Source organism: Crassostrea angulata, chromosome 6, assembly GCF_025612915.1.
Source record: "Crassostrea angulata isolate pt1a10 chromosome 6, ASM2561291v2, whole genome shotgun sequence".
Lineage (NCBI taxonomy): Eukaryota > Metazoa > Mollusca > Bivalvia > Ostreida > Ostreidae > Magallana > Magallana angulata.
Window position 1 is genome coordinate 59,984,572 of NC_069116.1, and position 23,357 is coordinate 60,007,928.

Consider the following 23,357-nt stretch of genomic DNA (forward strand, 5'->3'; position numbering starts at 1 on the left):
TTAAATGACGTGCCAGATATTTGCTGCAACAAGATAGCTATATGTGTGTGCTTATAAATGCGGTTATACACATCAGATATGAGGTGTTTGAATGATTCGTGCATCTTATATAAGTAAGAAATATGAAAGGTTTGAGTTCGAGCGAATGAGTTCTTGTAAGTTTATCATCATTCCATGCCTGTTAAACATGAATGATCATAGTAAGTGTTCCTCCTGACATCGTTAAACTATTAAGTTATCAAAAATATCTTCTTCCTTATGTTACACACACACACACACACACAGATATATATATATATATATATATATATATATATATATATATATATATATATATATATATATATATATATATATATATATATATATATATATATATATATATATATATATATATATATATCATACGTGCATTATCATTCCGGGAAGTAAAGGCAAGTTGTTTTCCCCACTGAAACTGTATCCCCAAGGAACGTGACCATGTTAACAAAAACGATCAATATTTTTCTAATGTTTGTTTTTGCGACTTTCGGTAAGTATCTATTTTCTTTCATTTACTTATTTTCTAGACTTTTATTCCATACACTTATTACCTTCCGTCTGAATGCGGTCGATTGATATGAAGGCAGAAAGGGATAGTTTTTTTATAGTATTAATTATGCACCAAACCCATACAAACTTATTAATAACCTTTGCGCAAATGAAGAAATTCAGAGAGAGAGAGAGAGAGAGAGAGAGAGAGAGAGAAAGAGAGAGAGAGAGAGAGACAGACAGACAGACACAGAAAGAGAGAGAGAGAAAGAGAGAGAGAGTATGTTTTAAGTAGAGTATGCTTTTTCTTGTATTGTTATATTTAATTTATCCCCAAATTTTACCGTATTATTCTAATATTACGTACATTATAAAAGGGTACTTATTTACTTTTGTTTCACTTCCCACTACATTTATGAACCTTTAAAGAAAAAATCTAATCGACCAAACGAGCACTGCCATGTTTCATAATCTAAAAAAATAAAATATCAAGTTAACAAATATGTTAGCTTAATGACTAAATATAATGTGTATTAAATATTTTTAAGTTCTTATATCAAATCAAACTTTAAGCGATTATTTGTTATGATATATAATAAGTGCACAACATATGTATCTTGAAACTTATTAAAAACCCCTTCAACAAATACAAACCTTTTAAACTATTCTAAATTATTTGCACTATCTATAAGGATATCCCTTGTGAAAACAATTAAGCAATAACAAAATAAATTAACAACCTTATTTTTCTTATAGACCTAGGTATAGTATGCATGTAAAAATCGTTGAGCATTGTAGCAACCTCTAATGATACAACGTCCACTAATGATATAATGTTGCATTAGTGGTCAGGATGTTGACCACTAATGATATAATTTTATCATTAACGAACAACCTAACCGTCCGCTAATGATATAATTTTAGATTTATATCATTAGCGGTCAAAAACCGTAACCTCTAATGATATGGAAAAAAAATGAGAAATAAGGACTACCTTGACCACTAATGATACACATTTGCACACATTTTAAATTGCATAAGTGGATGGATTTGCAACCTTTAATGATATAATATGATATAATTTAATATAAAATTATATATATATATTTGATTTGATTTTCATACGATACTGCATAAGAATTGGTTAATTTTTTATTTTTTTTTTTTTTGGTGGGGGGGGGGGGGGGCGTTATTTGATCATATACATGTATTTTGTCCTTTAAAATACACCATTCTGACATTACCCTGACATTTTACCTTTTTACTTGAACTGAAATAGTCGCATACAGACAAAATACATACCATTTATGACTTCGTCTGTTTACTTGAAGATCCAAATTGATTATCATTAATCAAAAAGGAGTTGTGCTAAATATTTTTAGTTGAAGAAAGTTTGAAGAAAAACAATTTTACGATATTAAAACATTATTGATAAACTTTTAGCGGGATTTTATTAACATGAAAAAGGTCCAATTCATAAGACTTATTCTGCCTGGTGCAGGCAGATAGCTAACCTTGCACAACGCAAACAAAAGTCACACGGGTTTCATATTTTATTTTGTGTGGAAACGTTGCCGTCATGAATAATATTGGTAAAAAACTACAACAAATAGAAATAACAAATTACTTAATAGGAAAATATACAATTTAACTTTATACCTTTAACTGTAAATTACTTTAAAGACCATAATGGTGTGCCATACTTTTAAGAATGTTTTATCTGTAAAATAAATTTCCATCTGTAACTATACTTCAAAAATACGATTTAATACTAACAAATTTGAGCAATTACTTCAATAAAAAAGACTTACTTAGTGGTTCGAGGCACGCATCTAACAAGATTGAAGACGATTGACAAAGTGAGACCGGACTGGTCAGTAAGGCTGACAGGAAGTGAGTGATTGACCAGATATAGTTAACTTGTACCAAAAATGATTACCGGGTATATTAAACTCAAAGTGGTTAGCTTGTAAAAAAAATATTTCTGAAGAATTTTAAAATTAAACCATAGACAACACAAGACTATTTGCTATTATGGTCTGTAGCACAATTGAATCACTAATTTATTGTTAAGTTGAATATGTGGGTTTGTTAATTATACCTTAGAACAATAAAGAATATGAAATAATGTTGGTTGAATTAAAACTACTTCAACAATGGTGATTATGTCGGTGTAACAAAAAATGTTAACCCGGGTTGAAAATTGACCCGGGTTTGATAAAATTATATCATTAGTGGTCAACATTCTGTCCACTAATGCAACATTATATCGTTAGTGGACAGTGTATCACTATATAAATAGTGCCTGTTTGGGAGGGTAACAGTTGAAATTGACACCCCGAGAGAACCATTGTCAACCGACGCGAAGCGGAGGTTGACAATGGTTTTCGAGGGGTGTCAATTTCAACTGTTATCCTCCCAAATAGGCACTATTTTTTTTATTATACTGAATGTCTTAATTTTAAAGAAATTTTTCTGCTTTTGTATAGAAATGACGTGAATTCTACGGCGAACTGTACGCGCATAATTTACGCGCATGTAACAATACGTTTTGTTATACTTTCATGTTAAATACTGAAATCTGATTGGTTAAGACGCAGTTAATAATATTTACTATTACCCTCAGCGTTAGCAACGCACTTGGCAACGGGTAACATTAAAAAATGTTACATGCGCGAAAATTATGCGCGTACGGTTCGCTGTAGAATTCACGTTATTCCTATATAAAAGCAGTAAAATTTTCTTAAAAATTTTAAAAAAGACATTCAGTATAACAAAATAAATAGTGCCTGTTTGGGAGGATAACAGTTGAAATTGACACCCCTCGAAAACCATTGTCAACCTCCGCTTCGCGTCGGTTGACAATGGTTTTCTCGGGGTGTCAATTTCAACTGTTACCCTCCCAAACAGGCACTATTTATATAGTGTTACCCGTTGCCAAGTGTGTTGCTAACGCTGAGGGTAATAAAACAAATTATCAACTGCGTCTAAACCAATCAGATTTCAGTATTTAACATGAAAGTATAATAAAAGAGGTTGCTACATACCACGTTTTCAATCAAATGAAATATTAAATGATTGAAGTCAGAAAAATCAACCTTTGAAATGTCAAATTACCCAAGACGGCAAATATAGCGGATAGTATGAAAGAGTTGAAGTTTTGAAACCGAAACTTTTAAGTACACACATGTACAATTAAACTGTGAAGAGCAAGTTACACTTCTGTTCAAAGACAGTTCAAAACTCTGAAGTCGGAGTCAATTTTCAACAGGGTCAGTTTTCAACGTGTCGATGTCCTTAGAAGTTTGAAAAATATTTTTCAAGCTGTTGAAAACTGACCCCAGGTATAATTTCACGACTTTTGGTATCAATTTTTCAACGTTGAAAAATGATATCCGGGTCAAATTTCAACCCGGGTCAAGATTCCTCGTAACGCCGGCGAATGCGTCATAAATGTCCAATACTCCCTAAACACACCCACGAAAAAGTTTCTGTGTAGTGTTTGTATCTGTATTGAACACAATATTTTTTCTGTCAAATCAAGATAAGTAGCTTATTAATCATAATTTTGTTGATCTTGCAAGTTTAAGAAAAGTTATTGTTAAGTTGAATTAATTAAATAATCACTGACGCGACTTGTCTGATAAAAATATGAAAACTGCCCATTATTGTGCTGTCAGTTAATTATCATGACTTCTCAAAATAAATTAAAGTTGAAGCGATTTACCGGAAATATAACATAAACGGCCGGTATTGGTTTGACAATCTTAGCAAACCACGGTCAACATGAACGATCATGGTGGAGAGAGATATATATATAAACGGACACCGGACCATGGCTTGAGACGATGTTGTTTGACATATATTCCTTTTAGCTCTGTCTACACAGTTTAACAACAAGAGACAGAGTTCTTAGTCTTAATAACAAACTGTTGCTATCGAGAAAAAAGCCCCAGACAAAAACAAACAAAAACAAAAATCCATATCGGCATGAATATCGGACAATATTAGGAATTAAAACATGGAGCTGAAATTTTTTATCAGATACAAAATAATTAGGTAGAGCAAGTTCCATTTCAGAGACAGTTCAAAAACCTGTAGTTGGTCAATTTTCAACGTGTGAGGTCATCAGAGATTAGAAAAAAAAAACTTTTTTGAGCTGTTGAAAAATGACGTTTGGTCGCAGTTTGAACGTCAGAAAAGCCCCCGCCCCTCCTCCCCCCCCGCCCCTCAATATCCCAAATCAATAATCAATGTTGAAAAATGAAATCCGGGTATACATTTCACGACTTTTGGTCTCAGTTTTCAACGTTAAAAAAGCCCCCCACCCCCACCCCCTCCCCGAATCAATAATCAATGTTGAAAAATGAAACGCGGGCCAATTTTTAACTTGGGCTAATATTCTTTGTTACAACGACATGATCCCTATTGTTTAAGTAGTTTTAATTCAACCAACTTTAATTGATATTCCTTGTTGTTCTAATCTATAATTAACAAACCTATATATATATATATATATATATATATATATATATATATATATATATATATATATATATATATATATATATATATATATATATATATATTTAATCTTTTATCATGTTATATCATTAAAGGTTTCAAATCCATCCACTAATGCAATTGAAAATGTGTGCAAATGTATATCATTAGTGGTCAAGGTAGTACTTATTTCTCAGTTTTTTTCCATATCATTAGAGGTTACGGTTTTTGACCGCTAATGATACAAATCTGAAATTATATCATTAGCGGACGGTTAGGTTGTTCGTTAATGATAAAATTATATCATTAGTGGTCAACATCCTGACCACTAATGAAACATTATATCATTAGTGGACGTTGTATCATTAGAGGTTGCTACAGAGCATGATCTGTCAATAGGTTCATATGTATGTTCATTCTCATGGGTGGCCCATCTGCATTTGGAATGGTACAGCTTTACTCCACATTTATTACTTCAGAAATATACGGATATTATGTGGATCTTGTTTGAATTTAAACATGATAAATTTAAGCTTCAGGATACCAATTTCATTTTCTTTATTAAAACTTTTCCAGTATGTGCTCAAGATAGGGAAACAGTCACAGGATGTATAGCTGACAATGTTACCATGAAGTTTAAACCTGCATTGTTGCCTGGCAGAGAGGTGAAAACCTACGTATGGAACAAGGTCCGGGGCGTAAACAAAGACCCAAGCTTTGCCAAGTTTGAACCCAGCGTTTCGCCAGAGCTTGAAATATATTATGATGAAGAGCACCAGATTAAGAATAGAATATTCCACGATCACGTTGAGCCTGCTACCTTAAACCTCACAGATTTAAGGAAAAGTGATCAAGAACAGTACACCCTAGTTATCAGATATGTTGATTATGTTGGAACACCCACAGAATGGATCATAGACCTACAAGTACAAGGTATGTGAACTATGTTGGAACACCAACAGAATATGATAGACCTAGATGTACAAGGTATGTGAACTATGTTGAAACACCCACAGAATATATTATAGACCTACAAGTACAAGGTATGTGAACTATGTTGGTACACCCACAGAGTATATTATAAATTTAGAAGTACAAGGTATGTGAACTATGTTTGAACACCAACAGAATATATGATAGACCTAGAAGTGCAAGGTATGTGACTATGCTGGAACACCCACAGAATATATCATAGACCTAGAAGTACAAGTTAATTTGATCTGTTCAATACAAACTCTTATTTATCTAAAAAGATACTTTCCAGTTGGTTTTTATTTCGGCACATTTAATACGGGTTTCTGTAGTTATGCATATTGCTATGAGTACACTATAGATTATATATTTCAGATGTATTGAATTCTCAATGGCACTATCAAAAAATAACGTATATAACAGACCTTTAAAAACAAACAAAACTTGCCTACATGTAACTTGAATACGAGCATTACATGTGTTTTTATTTCATACAAATGGATAAACAAATAACTTGTTTCAAAATATTGCTTCTTTAATTGTGTCCATCTTTTCCAGTGGTTTTACATTTTAAATTTAATCAAACTTAAAATAAACTTTAGAAAGCTTAAAATTCCGGGGAATTCAAAGTTGACTACAATAAGCATACATAAAAGTGGTTTAAACTTCGAAGGATTAATATGTTTTTTATGACATTAACAACTGTTTCTCGTTCAAAATCAAACTAACAAGTATTCACAACCTTCAACATGTCAACAAACTTAACTATTTAAATCTTTAATATTGCTATTAAAGTGAATATGCTCGTAGAAAAAATACAATTTATAGATTCTTTTTTTTTTGATGCTTTTTAAAATTATGGTTTACATTCAAACAGCTATATTTGTCTTCAGAATGACGTTCGAAATTATGTTGCGCAATGTCGCAATAACGGCATTAAAACTGTTGCATCATTCATTAGTCTAAAAAGATCAATTCTTGTCAACAAACTTTCATATAAATCAAATCATGTGAGATAAGTTAAGCTTCATTAATTGTGTAATTTTATATTTGCTTTATCTATTTCGTTAAAATCATAGTGTTTATATTCGGTCGGCAAGCCTCGCAAATAAATCCATCATTTAAACTCGTTGGATAAAACAATTGTAAACGTACACGCTTTAGATATCCTCTATTTATCTTTTACTGGTCCCTAGGAGCCATTGATTCACGTTTGGAATATTTCGCTGTACTCGCCCCACCTGTTTGGACTTACTCTGACATAGTAATGGTGATTCAATTTGGATTAAAATTATCAAATACATACTTATTCCAAGTTCGACTGTCGGGAGAAATGTAACATTAAATATATAGTTGAGTGCATTACAACTGAACAGAAAATGCACATAAGACAGCAAACTACAGTTTCAAAATTTAAGATAATATATTAATGAACGCTGCTAGTTGACCATTACTTCTAGGTGAAAAATCAAGTTTAATGTTTGTGAATATTTGTGCTGATATTAAAGATAGGTGAATTTGAATGACATGTGGCTATTTATTTGTTAGTCGTGATCAACTTTTATAGTTAATGATATATCTTGAACTAAGCGCTGTGTGTACTCTTGATAAGTATAATATACAGATAACAGTGTATTCGGTTTGCCTTCCTGTTGCTTTAAGAATTTCTTATGACATAACAATGGTTTATACTATTTTCATGCAGATATGTTTATAGACATAACTGAATTGCTATTTAATAATGATACTCTACAATAAGTTATCTTTACTTTAAATGTATATGGTATATAGATTGTTTTTATTGTAGATGTTTGTTTTGAAAAACCTAAAGAAGTGGACAACTGTACAGTAACTACATGTTATACGGGAGACAATGGGATATTGAAGGTAAATTGTTCTCACTTGTATGTGAACCTTGAATTGTTATCCAAGCATATTATAGTTACTTTTTAAAAAAGGAATGCGATGAATAACTGATATATAAGGCATTCTTGCTTACTATATTTTTAATGATTTTTCTCAATGATAATGTCGTTAAGAAATGCCTCAATCAAAATGGTTTTCTGGTGGGCAATATAATTGTGAAGTCATAGCTGAAATACATGCCCTTAAGTTTTACAAGGGTAATTGTAGCGTTTCATTTTCATTTCTCTTTGTGGTTAAAATGTCAACATTTTTGCTTCGGAAAATTTTAAACATTATAATTTTATATATATATGCACTTAATTGTCTGTGTTTTTTTCTATATGAAAAGATTATTTTAAACCACTGCTATTTCTTCTGTAAAGCTTCTGCCATGAACTAGTTTAGCTAAGTTAGTGTAAACAGATAGCCATGCTATGACCTTGAATTGCTAGTATTACATAATGGTCACTATGATATTTATGTGTACCTAGATGCTGCGCACTGAATGGTGTTAATAATAATTGACAGAATGAACTCTGTGACTCTTGTAGCAATGCGTAGTATTCCGAAATGATGTTATGAAACCAGGTCATAATACGGGCAGAATAATATCCAAATTGAGAGTTTAACAACATGTGACATATTTGGCGATTCTGTGTCTGCAACGATAGCTCTAGTACTATATATTGAGTCATGTATTGTGTATTCTATATATTAACCTTTGTAACCTTTTATGCCGTGTATGAATGAACGTATTGTGAGTAAGTGATGCCTCATTCTAGGTGGGGGACTCCGAGACCCAGGACTCGGAGACTCAAATCCTGCATCCAGACTCTTTGATTGGCAGTTTTGACGGTTTTGTTACTTTATTTAGGAATAAAATATTAATCTTAATTTTGAACACTAAATGTTCACTCATGATCGTCGTATATGGGCCGAACTAGTCAAAACTGTCCATCATAAGTAAAACCTTATATATACCCATATGAAATGAGATTGTGCAGACTCCTGATTTGGGCTGCTATTAGCTGATGTAATTGTAACTATACGATCACGCTTAATAAAACCGCTTGAGAAAGAAATACTGGACTTGTCATCACTAAGTTTGAGCTGACCCTCAATTGGATCCGTAAGACGGAAGGCTTACATGAACTTTCTTGGTGCCAGTGACCAGGACTGAGCGAAGTTCAATACAGAGTAAGGTAAGAACCATTTCTATATGTCTCTTATAGCTATCTCGAAGTAAACAACTTTGTCTAAGCAACCAATATGGCGACAGGTGATGGGTTTGATAAAAAAGAATTTAAAAATCAAATGGAGCAATTAGAAAAACAATTCGCGGGGTTGGGTCAGAACAATGAAAATAAAGGGCAAGAAACAGGTCAAAAATCCCCAGAAAAAGAGCAGATTAAACAAAATACTTTTGAAACATATCATGATGCTAGGCCGTATGAAACTCGTGAAACTCGACACCGAGTCTCAGATCAGGATGATGAAAAAGATTTTTTCATTGGTCAAGTTAAAGCTATAACAGCTGCACTCTCAGTGCCCCTATCTTCTGTGATAACTCCTTTTGAGGGAGATGCTCAAAAATTTAAACAGTGGATAAAGGAAGTTGAAAAGTACAGTGTTATGTCTGGGAAACAAGGTCATGAGATCCCCATGCTTGCATACATAACGAGTAAGGGTTCGGTTGGGGATTATATTAAAAGGTATTTAGATGAAACAGATGCGTCTGAAGAAATCCCATCTTGGAACGATCTTAAGGAATCCCTTAAAAATAGATTTGCAGAAATAACAGACCCCCAACACGCGTTAGCAGTAATGCGTAAGACTCGACAACATTCAAATGAAAGTGTTCAGTTGTTCGCCGAGAGACTATTGCAAATCGCGGAAGACGCCTACAGTAATGACAGACTAAAAGACCCTTTGATACAACAACAGTTAGTAGATATCTTTTGTGACGGGTTGACATTCGACTACCTCAGAATGAAAATTTTGCGAGAAAACCCTAAAGATTTAGAATCCGCAATTCAAATAGCAATGCAAGAACAAAATCTGAGACAGAGGCTAGCGATAAGAGGGTCAAATATGACAGAAATTGTACAAAGTAATGACAACAGACGAACTCTTTCAAATTTTGATACTACTCTGGATAGAGCAGATAATCTTACCTCAGTAGAGACAAGGCATGTAGAACCAATGGAAATTGACCATGCGCGTAATAGTAGGTGTTTTAAATGTAAACAGACGGGTCATAGGGCTCGATTTTGTACTCAAAATAAATCCCAAGTCAGGTCCCGTCCTCAAATAGATAAACGACCCAGTCAAAACAAACCCGTCCATAATATAGAGCAGAAACCCCGTTCGCCTGTGGAATGTTGGAATTGTGGTAAAGTAGGTCATGTGCGTGCAGATTGTTGGGGTTCGCATATGTATCAAAGAACGCAGCAAAATCGGGGCAGACCATCAAATCGTCAAGGCCGAACATATAAATCTAGCGACCAAGTAAATAGGGGATCGTCTCAAAATTTCAAATCACGCTCTTATTTTGACAAACAAAAACAGGAAAACTAAGACGTTCTTCCTTCGTTGAAGCCCGAAGAAAGAACTTTAAACAAAGACCTACATATGAAATTAATTTTACTAACAACCCCAGTAGCTGTTTATTAAAAGTAGGTAAAAATAAATTTAGAGCTTTGGTAGATACAGGTGCAGCCGTATCTCTAATTAGTAAGAAAATGTATGATAATCTATTTCCCCGCCCCAAGTTGTTTAATAATGACATCCCCTCTTTACAAGCAGCAAATGGCAATTCTTTAATTGCGATAGGGTATGTAAATATTTCCTTTAAGATTTCAGGGTTAACTTTAGACCACAAACTTTATGTGACAAAGGGACTCAACCGAAACATGATTCTCGGTCGTGATTGGCTCAAGAAAAACAATGTTCGTTTATACTTTGATCTTGGACTCATGCGTATTGATGGCAAAGTATACGCGGAACTCAAAGAAGATTTACACATCTCAACTATTGTAAGAACTCCTAAGAAACTTATTATGAGACCAAACACGGTGACTGTATTCTATGGAAAAATAAATAACAATTTTCCTCTGGAAAAAAATGACTTGGTTGAAGTGAACAGCATAGACAATAACTGCATTATGGAAGACCCAGGACTATATTTAAAAGACGCCGTTTGTATAGTTCGGAAGGATAAGAAAGTTCCAATGATCTTCGTTAACCAAACTAACAAAAATTATAAAATTCCAAGAGGCTACATAGTAGGACGAATTACCGCATTAAAACAGAAGGAAATCTCAGAAATACAGACTACTCAAGACACAAAAGAAGAAATTGATGTACCTAAGAGATTTGAACACTTAATCAAAAGACTTGTGAGCAAAAACAATGATTTATTTGCAAAGAAAGACAGTGATCTTGGAGTGACTGATACTGTTAAAATGAAGATAGAAACTGGAGATCACCACCCAATAAAGAACAGACCCTACCGTGTACCCTTAAATAAAAGACAGATAATTGACAAGGCCATACTGGAAATGATGGACGCAAAGATAATTGAGAGATCACAATCGCCTTGGTCATTTCCCTTAGTAGTGGTGAAGAAAAAGGACGGATCAGACCGGATGTGCGTTGACTTTAGAAGCTTGAATAAGATAGTGAAACCCGTATCATTCCCACTACCGTTGATTGATGACATCCTATGTTTACTAGGTAAGGCAAAATATTTCACTGCACTAGACTTAAAGAGTGGATATTGGCAAGTGAAATTAGAAGATTCAAGTAAAGAAAAAACGGCCTTTGCATGTCACAAAGGACTATTCCAATTCAACCGGATGCCATTTGGGTTGAGTAATGCACCGGCAGTCTTTCAAGAGCTGATGAACATAGTTCTTCAAGGACAAGAGGAGTTTGCCATCGCATACCTGGATGACATTCTTATATTCTCAGAGACACCGGAAGATCATCTTCGGCATATTCAAGACGTTTTCAACCGCCTAAGGAAGCATGGACTTAAAATGAAGCTAAAGAAATGTAGTTTCTTCAAGGAACAGACAGAATATCTTGGTTTCATCATTGATGAACATGGCGTTACACCTGATCCAAAGAAAGTCGAAGCTATAAGAAAGTTACCAGCGCCCACTACAGTCCGAGAAGTTCGTGGCTTTATAGGTATGTGTAGTTATTACAGGAGATTTATACCGAACTTCTCTAAGATTGCGGAACCATTGATCGACTTAACCAGAAAATATGCAAGGTTCAAATGGACACCATGTTGCCAAAAAGCGTTTGACTTTATTAAAGAAAGTTTAACGGTAGTGCCTTTACTAGCATATCCAGATACTAATAAGCCTTACATCCTGTACACCGATGCCAGCGACAATTGTATTGGAGCGTGCCTTACTCAAAAGACAGAGGAGGGAGAAGATAAGCCAATATATTACTTATCCCACAAGCTGAGTAAAACTCAAGAAAAGTGGTCAACCATAGAAAAGGAGGCATTTGCAATCCATTACGCCCTTCAGAAGTTAGACCATTATTTACACGGTGCTCAGTTTACTATAAGAACAGACCATAAGCCGCTCAAGTATATCTTAGAATCTCCAATGCAAAATAAGAAAATTCAACTATGGGCATTAAGTATCGCAGGATATAATTGTAAGGTAGAGTACATAGAAGGAAGATTTAACTGCTGTGCAGATCTCTTATCCAGATTACCGACAGTCAACCTCGAGTGTGAAGAGGAAGAACAATCAGAGCATGATGAACCAGATGTTAAGGACAATTTCTTTGAAGTGAACGTACTTAACTCCAATGCCTTTTCGCCTAAGAGATTAGCCAGATGTGAAGTTAAACAACACGACGAATTGGTCAAACCCTTTATTGATCTACCAGAAGAAATCAACATTAAAGAAAGTCAACAACACGATGAGCAGATCAAGAAACTGAAGAATCGGTTAAATAAAGGAACAGCAACAGCAACTGAAGAAAAGAAGTTTTTGGAAATTGATGGTTTAATGTACTATCTTTCAGATGGAGACTCAGAAGGCCCAAAACTTCGCCTGTATGTACCACGTGAGTTAGAACTTTTAGTAGTGCAGCAGTATCATGACGGACTTGGACATATGGGAGTGGACAAAACATATGACGTAATCAGACAAAAGTACTACATACCAAATTTGTACAAAAGGTTATACTCTTATATAGAAGGATGTATAGTATGCCAAACGAGGAGCAATAAGAAAAATCAACCTCCACTTCAAGAGACAGATATACCACCTTTTCCAATGGCTAAAGTAGGACTTGATCTATCAGGACCATATCCAACATCCTTGTCGGGAAACAAGTACATAGTTTCTTTTATTGACATCTACTCTGGTTGGCCAGAAGCTTTTCCCGTTCCTGATAAGTCAGCTGACAACATAGTACATCTTATCTTAGAAGAAATATATCCAAGATATGGCTGTCCTCTTCAAATCCTCACAGACAACGGAACAGAAAATGTGAATAAGAAAGTGGAAGAAACTTTAAAAGAATTGAATATCAACCATATCAAAACATCTTATTACAGCCCTCAAGGTAATGGTAAAGTAGAACGATTTCATAGAACTCTACATGACGTGATGGCTAAGAAAACAACAGACAACGCTCAAACATGGGATATTCATCTTAATCAGACGTTGGCAGCCATTCGTTTCCATCCTAACGATTCGTCAAAGTTTTCTCCATATTACCTTATGTACAACAGAGATGTCGTATTACCTCTTGATACGTTAATGAAACCTCGAAGGAGATATGCGGGAGAAGATCAACACAAGATCGCCCTTCAAGAACAACATAAAGCTTTCCTGCTAGTACATCGTAATATGAAGGAAGCCAAGAAGAAACAGAAAGCTCAGGCCGATAAAAGAAGCAAAGATGAAAATTTTCAGGTAGGTGACCCTGTCTACCTTAAGAACAATAGGAGACAAAATAAGTTAGATAAAAAGTGGCTACCATATTATCGAATCATTGAGCAGAAAGGACCAGTTAGTTTCGTGGTGAGAGACCAATTGACTGGATTAACCACCAAATGCCATGCACGACAATTAAGACTGGCGGACATTTCGCACTGGCCCCTTTCGTCAACTACTGAAGATGGTGGAAGAACTCTAAGAAAAACTAACTATGTAGTGCCACCAGAACATGAATCGTCGTCAGAAAATGAAGACCTGCAACCAGAACCATTGGAAAGAGCTATACAGTCCAAACAATGGGAAAGAGAAGGATCTTCAGACGAAGAGGATATTCCCCTAGCAGAACTTCAAAGACGTATAAGAGCTAAGAAGATCATGGATGATCAGCAGTATAAACACGAGAATGATCAGACCGTAGATTCAGAATCGGATGAGACCCATGAGTCAAATCAATGTAGTGAAAATAGTGGTCAAGACTATGAAATACCCTTAGATAATCCAAATGTACCCTTAGATGAAAATATGGAAATAGATGAAATAGTCCCTAAAGTAGGTCGAGGCTTCAAACCAATTCCTAAACCGCGTAAACTAATCCCTAAGCCCCGTAAGGAAAATAGCAAACAAAGGCATACTGAGGATTGTTTGGCTATTATGAAGCAATTACTCAATTTAGTAGGATAAATAAGTTAAATTTATCGTACATGTATACTGTAGATGTAAATAATCTTGAATAAGCTTAGCTTTGTATATATAGCACGCTTTTAAAAAGATATGACAGGATGACCCCCTGTGACATAAAAACAGATGACGAGATACGTTGACTAGCAAACGCAGACTCAGCACCTCGGTTATTTGTATGTATATGCGGAGTTAAAGAGATTTAACATATACTCGATATACATGAAACAGCGACTACTGTATGACTAATTTTTTTAAAGTAATTTAAGATATTGGTAAAAACAATTAAATATTACAATCGACATCTTGAGTATGGGACAAGGTTGCTCAGGTTTTCATGGTTTAATGTCTTAAGACAAAAGATATTAATTGAAAAGTTTTCCTTATGAATACACTTATGGCGGAATTGCCAGTAATTAATTTGCAACCCATGAAATTCTCATCTTGGGTGGGAAGCCCCTGGTTTTATTTGTGTTTAACTTTGGCAGTAACAATAATGATAGGACTTTGTATTTAGAAACGCAAAACTATTAAAAAGTGGGGTGGTATATGCTGTGATGGTTGCTGGACAGGTTGTCGAAAAAGGGGTAGTGACGGAGATAAGAAAGGTTCTTCCAAAGACACTGTATTTTGTTGTGAGAATCCAGAGAAAAGGACCTCTAGCGACATTATTGAACTTGAACCAATCCCGAAAGTCACTAGGATCCAAGAGAAACCCCGACGAAGCGGAGGGATCGGAACTCACAAATTGGCCAGTAACACGGGGACCATTTCGACTAAACTAGCACAACAATTTCGTGGAGAGGAGGAAAATGAAGACTATCCATGGACCAAATACTATCGACCGGACCCAGAGCTGGCACGTAAATACCTGGAAGAGAAGGCCGCGATGTCTACGCAAGAGAGGAACGCAGGAGACGCTCCGCGAGAAGTCGCCTCGCCATCCGCGCCGACCCTCTATCCACGGGTGCCGATGATGGATGAATAATTGAGCTACAGCCGCGAAGAAGTTGTGTATTCCTTATGAAAGGATTGTGAAATTTAGCGAAAGTTAAAAAAATGTGAAATGTGTAAAGTAGAAATGTGCGTTATCTTGTGCTAATGTAAATCTTGTATTTGTTGATTCACTCTGGAGAAATTCAGGAAGAAACCGATGGACTCCGAACTTATGACGCGAACCTCGCCCCTAGGAAGGAAGAGATATTTTTGTGAACTTATAAGCATGCACTGACTTTTTATATATATGTGACATCAAGCTTAATCATACTTAGTATTACTTTGATGATGAATTACGATTATATTCAACTATGGTTATTTCATCTTGGTCATTATTATCATACTTTATTCATTATTGTTTTCATGATTGTAATGCGATATAATCAAGCTATATGATTTTATGAACATGTATACATCCTGGGTATAGATTTGTTTTTATAGATGAATGGTGTTCCAAGCCGGAGGTGGAAACATGTCACTTGTTACTATCTCTTAACATAGATGTTCTGACTGGTATGTCACTAGGAAGTTCGTCTGATCAAGGGTAGATCAAGGACGCTTTCCTATTCCGGGCGCCAGGCATGAGAAATCTCCCTTCGGGATATTTCTTTTGTTTGGGGGACGTATGTAAACAGATAGCCATGCTATGACCTTGAATTGCTAGTATTACATAATGGTCACTATGATATTTATGTGTACCTAGATGCTGCGCACTGAATGGTGTTAATAATAATTGACAGAATGAACTCTGTGACTCTTGTAGCAATGCGTAGTATTCCGAAATGATGTTATGAAACCAGGTCATAATACGGGCAGAATAATATCCAAATTGAGAGTTTAACAACATGTGACATATTTGGCGATTCTGTGTCTGCAACGATAGCTCTAGTACTATATATTGAGTCATGTATTGTGTATTCTATATATTAACCTTTGTAACCTTTTATGCCGTGTATGAATGAACGTATTGTGAGTAAGTGATGCCTCATTCTAGGTGGGGGACTCCGAGACCCAGGACTCGGAGACTCAAATCCTGCATCCAGACTCTTTGATTGGCAGTTTTGACGGTTTTGTTACTTTATTTAGGAAAAAAATATTAATCTTAATTTTGAACACTAAATGTTCACTCATGATCGTCGTATATGGGCCGAACTAGTCAAAACTGTCCATCATAAGTAAAACCTTATATATACCCATATGAAATGAGATTGTGCAGACTCCTGATTTGGGCTGCTATTAGCTGATGTAATTGTAACTATACGATCACGCTTAATAAAACCGCTTGAGAAAGAAATACTGGACTTGTCATCACTAAGTTTGAGCTGACCCTCAATTGGATCCGTAAGACGGAAGGCTTACATTAGTGCAAAAAAAAATACCGAGAACGACAATCCTAAAAGATCCTAAAGATATATTTTACATCCCCTTGACTTTGCAGAATATGTAATCTTCACCAAGTATCTATCAAATCAACGGAAATTCATGCAGTAAGAGCACATCTCTGTAAATCTAACTCATGATTAGAAATAATCAAATGATAGTAAAACGACGCACACATTAAAATACACCGTTATTTCACTGTTTGAATGGTAGAGCTCAGCTAGTTTTAACTGATTAGACTTAACAGTGAAAGAACTACATCATGGTTAGAATATAGTCAAACCCTATTAATCCCAAACGTATAATAGAATTAGGAAGAAGATGAAATCCTGAACCACGCAAGTTTATTTCCAATAGAACCCTTTGATACTTTTGTGTTTTAGAAAAAAATGGATCATTTAAAGTTGTGACCCTCATATGTGGCTATTCAGTGCGTCATAGATGACCTTTTGACCCTTAAGGATTTTGTACAGAAGATAACATTTTTACTTAAAATTTATCATTGGCAGCTGAAAGTAATTGCAAAAATTTTCAAGATGATTTATTAAAATTTGACCCTTTGAAGCAATAAGCGGGTAGTAAATTAATATTAACTGTTGAAGGTATGTGAACACATAGTTTCAGACACCTATCCATGCTGTAATGCTTCAAGAATCTTATTTTGTTTCTCTTTTTCGGAGATTGTCAATGATTGTAATTCATACATGCATGACTAGACAGCGAAATGCGCAATTCATCGAAATCACTATCTACCTGGCGGCGTAAAATTATGCTCATTCTTCTATTTTTCGTTTTTTGTTGCATTGTTTCTCTTTTATATGGTCAACGTTATTTCAAGTAGCTATGGATAATAATTTTACATTCTAAATCGATGTCTTCTTTCTAGTTTTGTTGCTTATTTCCGTGGTTATTGATTGCCTAAATATAAAGCTACATTGAAAGCACGAACGGACTTGCACGAAATGAACCCCAGACTCCCAAAGTAGACTAGTAGTTACTATGGTAACCTTCACATATGTGGTAAATTTGACGGTCATCCTGTGTAAATTTTCAATCGCAATAACAATAATTAACGTTTTTTTTTACTTTCTTTGTATGGATAACTGATGAAGTTTTTAAAAGATTAGTATAAAAATACGCAATAAAATATTTTCTTTTATGCTGCTTTATTTGGACCATGAAAGTAGTTAGCATCCATGAGAAAACTACATAACCTGCTTGTTATATATTTTTCTTCCTTAATACCTGCATGGAACACCAATGAAGCTTTTATTTTGTTTTATAATTTCCACAATTTTTAAACGCACTGGATATGTTTTGTTTCTATAATGCTAGCGACATGTACCCTCATACTAACATGAAACAAAAAATACAAAAGAAGCATTTGATTATAAACAACAAAACATTCTCATAATATTCAGATATACAAACTACCTAAAAATTCATTACGTTGCAGCTTTAGTACATCCATACATGTATCTAGATGAAACCTGCTCTGATAAAACAGTTTTAAAATACACACAGCAAAAACGTTATTTAAGTTTGATATTAATAATGACAGTAAAACAAACACGATGTAAATCAGTTTAATGCGTCATTTAAGTAAATAAACTATAACAATATAATAAATTGTTCTGTTTTACCTCTATGTATTTTTTTTTAAAATTCCACATCAAGTCCATTTCTCTAGTAAGAAACCTTTTTTAAAAAATAATAACTGTGTTACATGAATTTTTATTTTCATTCTACGTGCCATTTTATATACTAAAAAACTGTAAAGAATTATTTAAAAAATTGAGTTCACAAAATCTTACCAAAATCAATAGCATCAAAACGTACAATTTTTCAATGCTTTATACAACCATTCACCATGACAAATTAAAATCTAGGCTTTTTTATATCATCGACAATAAAAATGGAAGTCGTAAAAATGCTTACCTTGTCATTGAAAATATAAGAAAATAATTCGTTAAAAACCATTCTGAATGCACACACAAGTACTTTGAAGTTAAAAGGTGCTTGAGTTTCTAATAGACAACATAAGTGTAGTTTTTGGAAATCAGGTTTTCCAACAATCTGCTGGAATTCCCATTGTACCAATTTTGTCCCATTGTTTGCAGACTAATTTATGTATTCTTATGAAGCAGAATTTATACAAAACCTTGTTCGTGAAAAAAATAAATCACTCACTGTGGCCTTCAACTCAGCATTCAGGTATATCGACGACGTATTATCAATTAACAATTGTTATATCCATACTTACGTTGACTTGATATATCCCAGTGAACTTGAAATAAAAGATACCACTGAGTCTGTGTTATCTGTTCCATATTTGGATATTTTACTGAAAATGGACAATGATGGTAACCTAACAACAAAACTTAATGATAAACGCGATGACTTTAATTTTTCTATAGTCAATTTTCCTTACTTATGTAACAATATACCTTCATCACCTGCATATGGTGTTTTTGTCTCTCATTTAATTCGATACGCAAGGGCATGCTTTTAGTATGAACAGTTTCTAAGGCGAGGCAAGCTACTGACAAACAAGATGATAAAACAGGACTATCAACAGTCTTGTTTGAAGTCATCATTCCGTAACTTCTATGGTCGATACAACGACCTTGTCAGCAAATACAATCTTCCACTTAGTTGCATGCTGACTGACGTTTTTCATACTAATTGTTAGACCATAATTAATCACCTAATTGTCTACTGACTTTTCCGTTTTTTTCCCGATTACGACAAAGAGCACACGGCGGGTATGACATGTCATCAGAGGATGCTCACTCCTCCTAGGCACCTGATCCTACCTATATCTTTTTGGAGGTCCGTGTGCTCTGCTTTGAATTTGTATTTCGTTTAATGGGGTTTTGAGATGATTGACGGTTTGTTATGGTCATTTTTTCATACATGTGATTTAATTGTATTTTTTACATTTTTTTTCCAAATGAAAAACTATAATGATGTTTCCAGTATGCACCGAAATTCGAAGTACTATTAAATTTTTTCACAATCTTTGTACAGTAAAGCAATCGAATATGAGGTACTTAATGTCTTCCTTTTCACACTCACAATATTCACATTTTGCGTCGGACATTGATTTACATTTGTACTCAAAAGAATTACAATTAAAAATACCATTCAACAGCCTATTATTATATTTACTAAGTCTTTTGTCATACATGTTCTTTACCTTACTATCTTTTTAATTTTTTCTGTCAATTTAAAATAATTTGTTTACGGACCGTTGTGGACTTTGATATCAGTACATCTAAATATTTCTCATATGTTTCAAGAAAAAATATTATTTTATCCCAAGTCAAATTAATTGAGACACTTAAATTGTGTTATTTCTGGACATAATTTTAAGATGAAATCGTTTTCCATATAACCATACTTAATAACTTATGTTTTAAATCGTAATTTTTTAGAATCCTGGTAATCAAACTGAATTAGTGAATGGTTCTAAATTATTGAGGGTCTGCGATGACAGCGCATCAGGCAACTATTCATGCTGTAATGCTGCAGGAACATGTTTAGAACAATTCTTAAAAGTCGAAGGTATATATGTTTCCTCATAAAACTTAAGACCATCAAAAGGTCCATTTCGGTGTGATATTTTTGATGGGCTCAAAGATAATATTTTTGACGTCTCTGCAAGTGTCAACGGTTTGACGGTTGCATTGTTATAATTATTTTTAAAAAACACAGTCTATGTTTATAACTTCAATGTGTAATGTAATTTAGTTGAGCTATATGACTCAGCAAGAACTATGTAGATGTTAACCTTTACCATCTTCACATCAAACAGACAATTAATTGCTGTCTGCATAACAGTGTACCTTGATAAGATCAATTTATACAAATACTAAATATTGTCTTATATCTTTTTTGATAAACCAATCACAAACGCAGTATAGCTGAGAGTAGTTTTAGCATTATAATGATTTGTTAAAAACCAAGAATTGTCAAAGAAATATGCGTGCTACCAACTCGTATCTGATAAAATCTAAATTTGATGTAATGCCATTGTTTTATATCTCTATATTTTTTTTAAAGCCATGGAGCAATTTGATACTGTTGGAGCGTTTCCAGGTAATCTATTGTTTCAATAAGAAGAAAAAATGTCAAAACATTTGTTTTTAAAACACAATATTTATACTTTAAAAGCACTCCTCCCCAATTTTACAGACCAAGTACAGATCTGAATTTAGCAAACATCCAAGGGCAATTTGACTTACAATAAACACATTTTTAAAACATGATTAATGATGGTAAACGACTTAACAATAAATCATGGAATGAAAATGAATTAAAAAAAATGGTGATTGACCTCGAATATATATGCATTTTAAGTACTGCGCCATGGCCCTTTCAAAGTCCCAGCTTGATTAGGGAATGGATATTAACCCGAACATAAGCCTTTACACAGAACCTCGTATATTTTGTTGATATGCTTTTGTATTAAAGATAAATTATCAGTCATATTTGAATAACCAGCTTATGGACTGATAAATTGCTAAAACAAAAAAGTAAAGGTTCCTTAGCCGTTCATAAGTCACTTTGTTGCAAATACCAAAATGCGTAAAGCCTTGTTTAGAATATACAGAGATTAAATGAAATAAAACAAAATTATAGATGACAGCCTCTTATGTACCTTTTCAATGTTTAATAAAAATCCTATATTATCATTATTTCAGTCAGTGATTCATTGAACAACGCAATAGCTTCGTTTCTATGGATCTTTCAGCTTTGTATCAACATTTTGATGGTGTTAACATCTGATGCTTTGGTGCGTTTATCCGTATACTAACACTGACCGTCAACTCAGAATTGAACATTTGTCCTGCCTTAGAGTATTGAACATAGCTGATTAAGATTAAAACATTATCTGGAACGAACCATAGTGTCATTAAGTACAGAGCTATCTCTTTGTACTATTATTTGTCGCCAAAAATGCATTACAGAGCGTAATTGCATGAAAACCGCCACTGCAGCAAATGTTATAGATGCATTAAATTTCATACAATGTAGTTTAATGTACTGGCACATGCAGGGGAAGGTTGGAAATTAACCTATAAAATTTAATACCTTATTACATTTGCAGCCTAGAAGGTGGTACAGTTAATCATTGTCAATATCATTTGTATTTTGAAAAATGGCGTTGAATAAATTTGTAATCAAAATATTAAGGACATTCTAACCTCATGTACCCCCATTTATTTGATATCATTTTAATGTAACATGGCCGTTTTGTATTTACGGTTTGATTTTATCAGCATTGAACAAAATAAAGCAAAACAATTTATATTTGTTTGATAATCCATGTCATATTTAAATGAACATCATGAACAAAATTAAGGAAACTTATTTATTAATTTGATTGACAAGTTTGAATGATATAGTCTCTAAATTTCCTTAACTTCCTTCCGGTTAAGTGTTCTTACTCCTTATTAGAGATTTCATTTTTCAAAATGAACAAATTCTTTCTTAGTTTTTAAACTTTAGACTGTAATTTTGTCTCCTGCTGAATTCAGCCAATCATATTCGTTTCAATACAAGCATTTTTAGAGATTATGAAACTGTGTTTATCTTTTAACTTCTGGTTATTTTAGTTATTAATACGCATAAGTGTTTAAATAAATATGTATGATACTGCTGTGTTTTGTTTGTAATTTGTTATTAGATCATTTAAGTGCTGCAAACTTGTATACATCTGATCAGTTTTTGACAGTGTACTTTAGGTAATTAATATAATAAATAGCATGCGAAATTTAAGTGAGGCTCATTGAAAATTATGTAGCAATTAGTGTTCTTCTTTTAATTACGATGTTGTCTTTGTTTTCAAAGTACGGTAAGCAAGCTTTTATTTGTTACATTTTGCAAGAGGATCGTCGTTGCAAAAACTTCTGCGAAAACCGCAAACTAAATCCAAATTGCTTGTTGCATTTTATTTATCAGTTAATCTATAACTTTATCGCGAAAATAAGTTGCCGCACACGATCCGAAAAATCAAAAAATAAATTTGTTGCAAAAAAAAGTTGATGTACAGTAAACCGATTTATACATATATAGAAACACATAGCTGTACATGTTTTCCAAGTTAATGAAACGCCTCTGAATCATTAATGCAATTACCAGAAATCTTCTAGAAATCCCAAAAATCCTCATTTTAATTTGAAGGATAAATTCTGCAAAAAAACTCTAAAATATAATAATGTCATGAAATTATAAGTTTGTGTTTTGTGTTCGATATAGATTTTTTTGATAAGATTGATATTGAATATGATATTACATGTATGATATCAAATTACAACGTAAATAAAAATATTTTGCGTTTTAATCCATGGTTATGTATTTAGTATGTATGTATCCATTATTTTATTATATATAAGTTATGTAATTAGT

The 23,357-nt window shown here is 33.7% G+C and overlaps 1 protein-coding gene across 1 annotated transcript; it reads left to right on the forward strand.

Annotated features, from left to right (window-relative positions):
- Window positions 1-414: 414 nt before the first annotated feature.
- LOC128189012 (uncharacterized) lies at window positions 415-23,157 on the forward strand. Its single transcript, XM_052860384.1, has 6 exons — window positions 415-532; window positions 5,611-5,967; window positions 7,814-7,893; window positions 20,381-20,510; window positions 21,009-21,044; window positions 21,650-23,157. Exons 1-6 carry the CDS (start codon window positions 481-483, stop codon window positions 21,760-21,762), a joined length of 768 nt encoding a protein of 255 aa, XP_052716344.1. The 5' UTR covers window positions 415-480; the 3' UTR covers window positions 21,763-23,157.
- The last annotated feature ends 200 nt before the right edge of the window (window positions 23,158-23,357 follow it).

Excerpts from the sequence above, each read along its gene's own strand:
- LOC128189012 (XM_052860384.1), top strand. The coding sequence starts at position 481 with ATGTTAACAAAAACGATCAATATTTTTCTAATGTTTGTTTTTGCGACT. Across the intron at positions 533-5,610 it reads GTTTGTTTTTGCGACTTTCG|TATGTGCTCAAGATAGGGAA; the intron begins GTAAGTATCTAT and ends AAACTTTTCCAG. Across the intron at positions 21,045-21,649 it reads TACTGTTGGAGCGTTTCCAG|TCAGTGATTCATTGAACAAC; the intron begins GTAATCTATTGT and ends TCATTATTTCAG.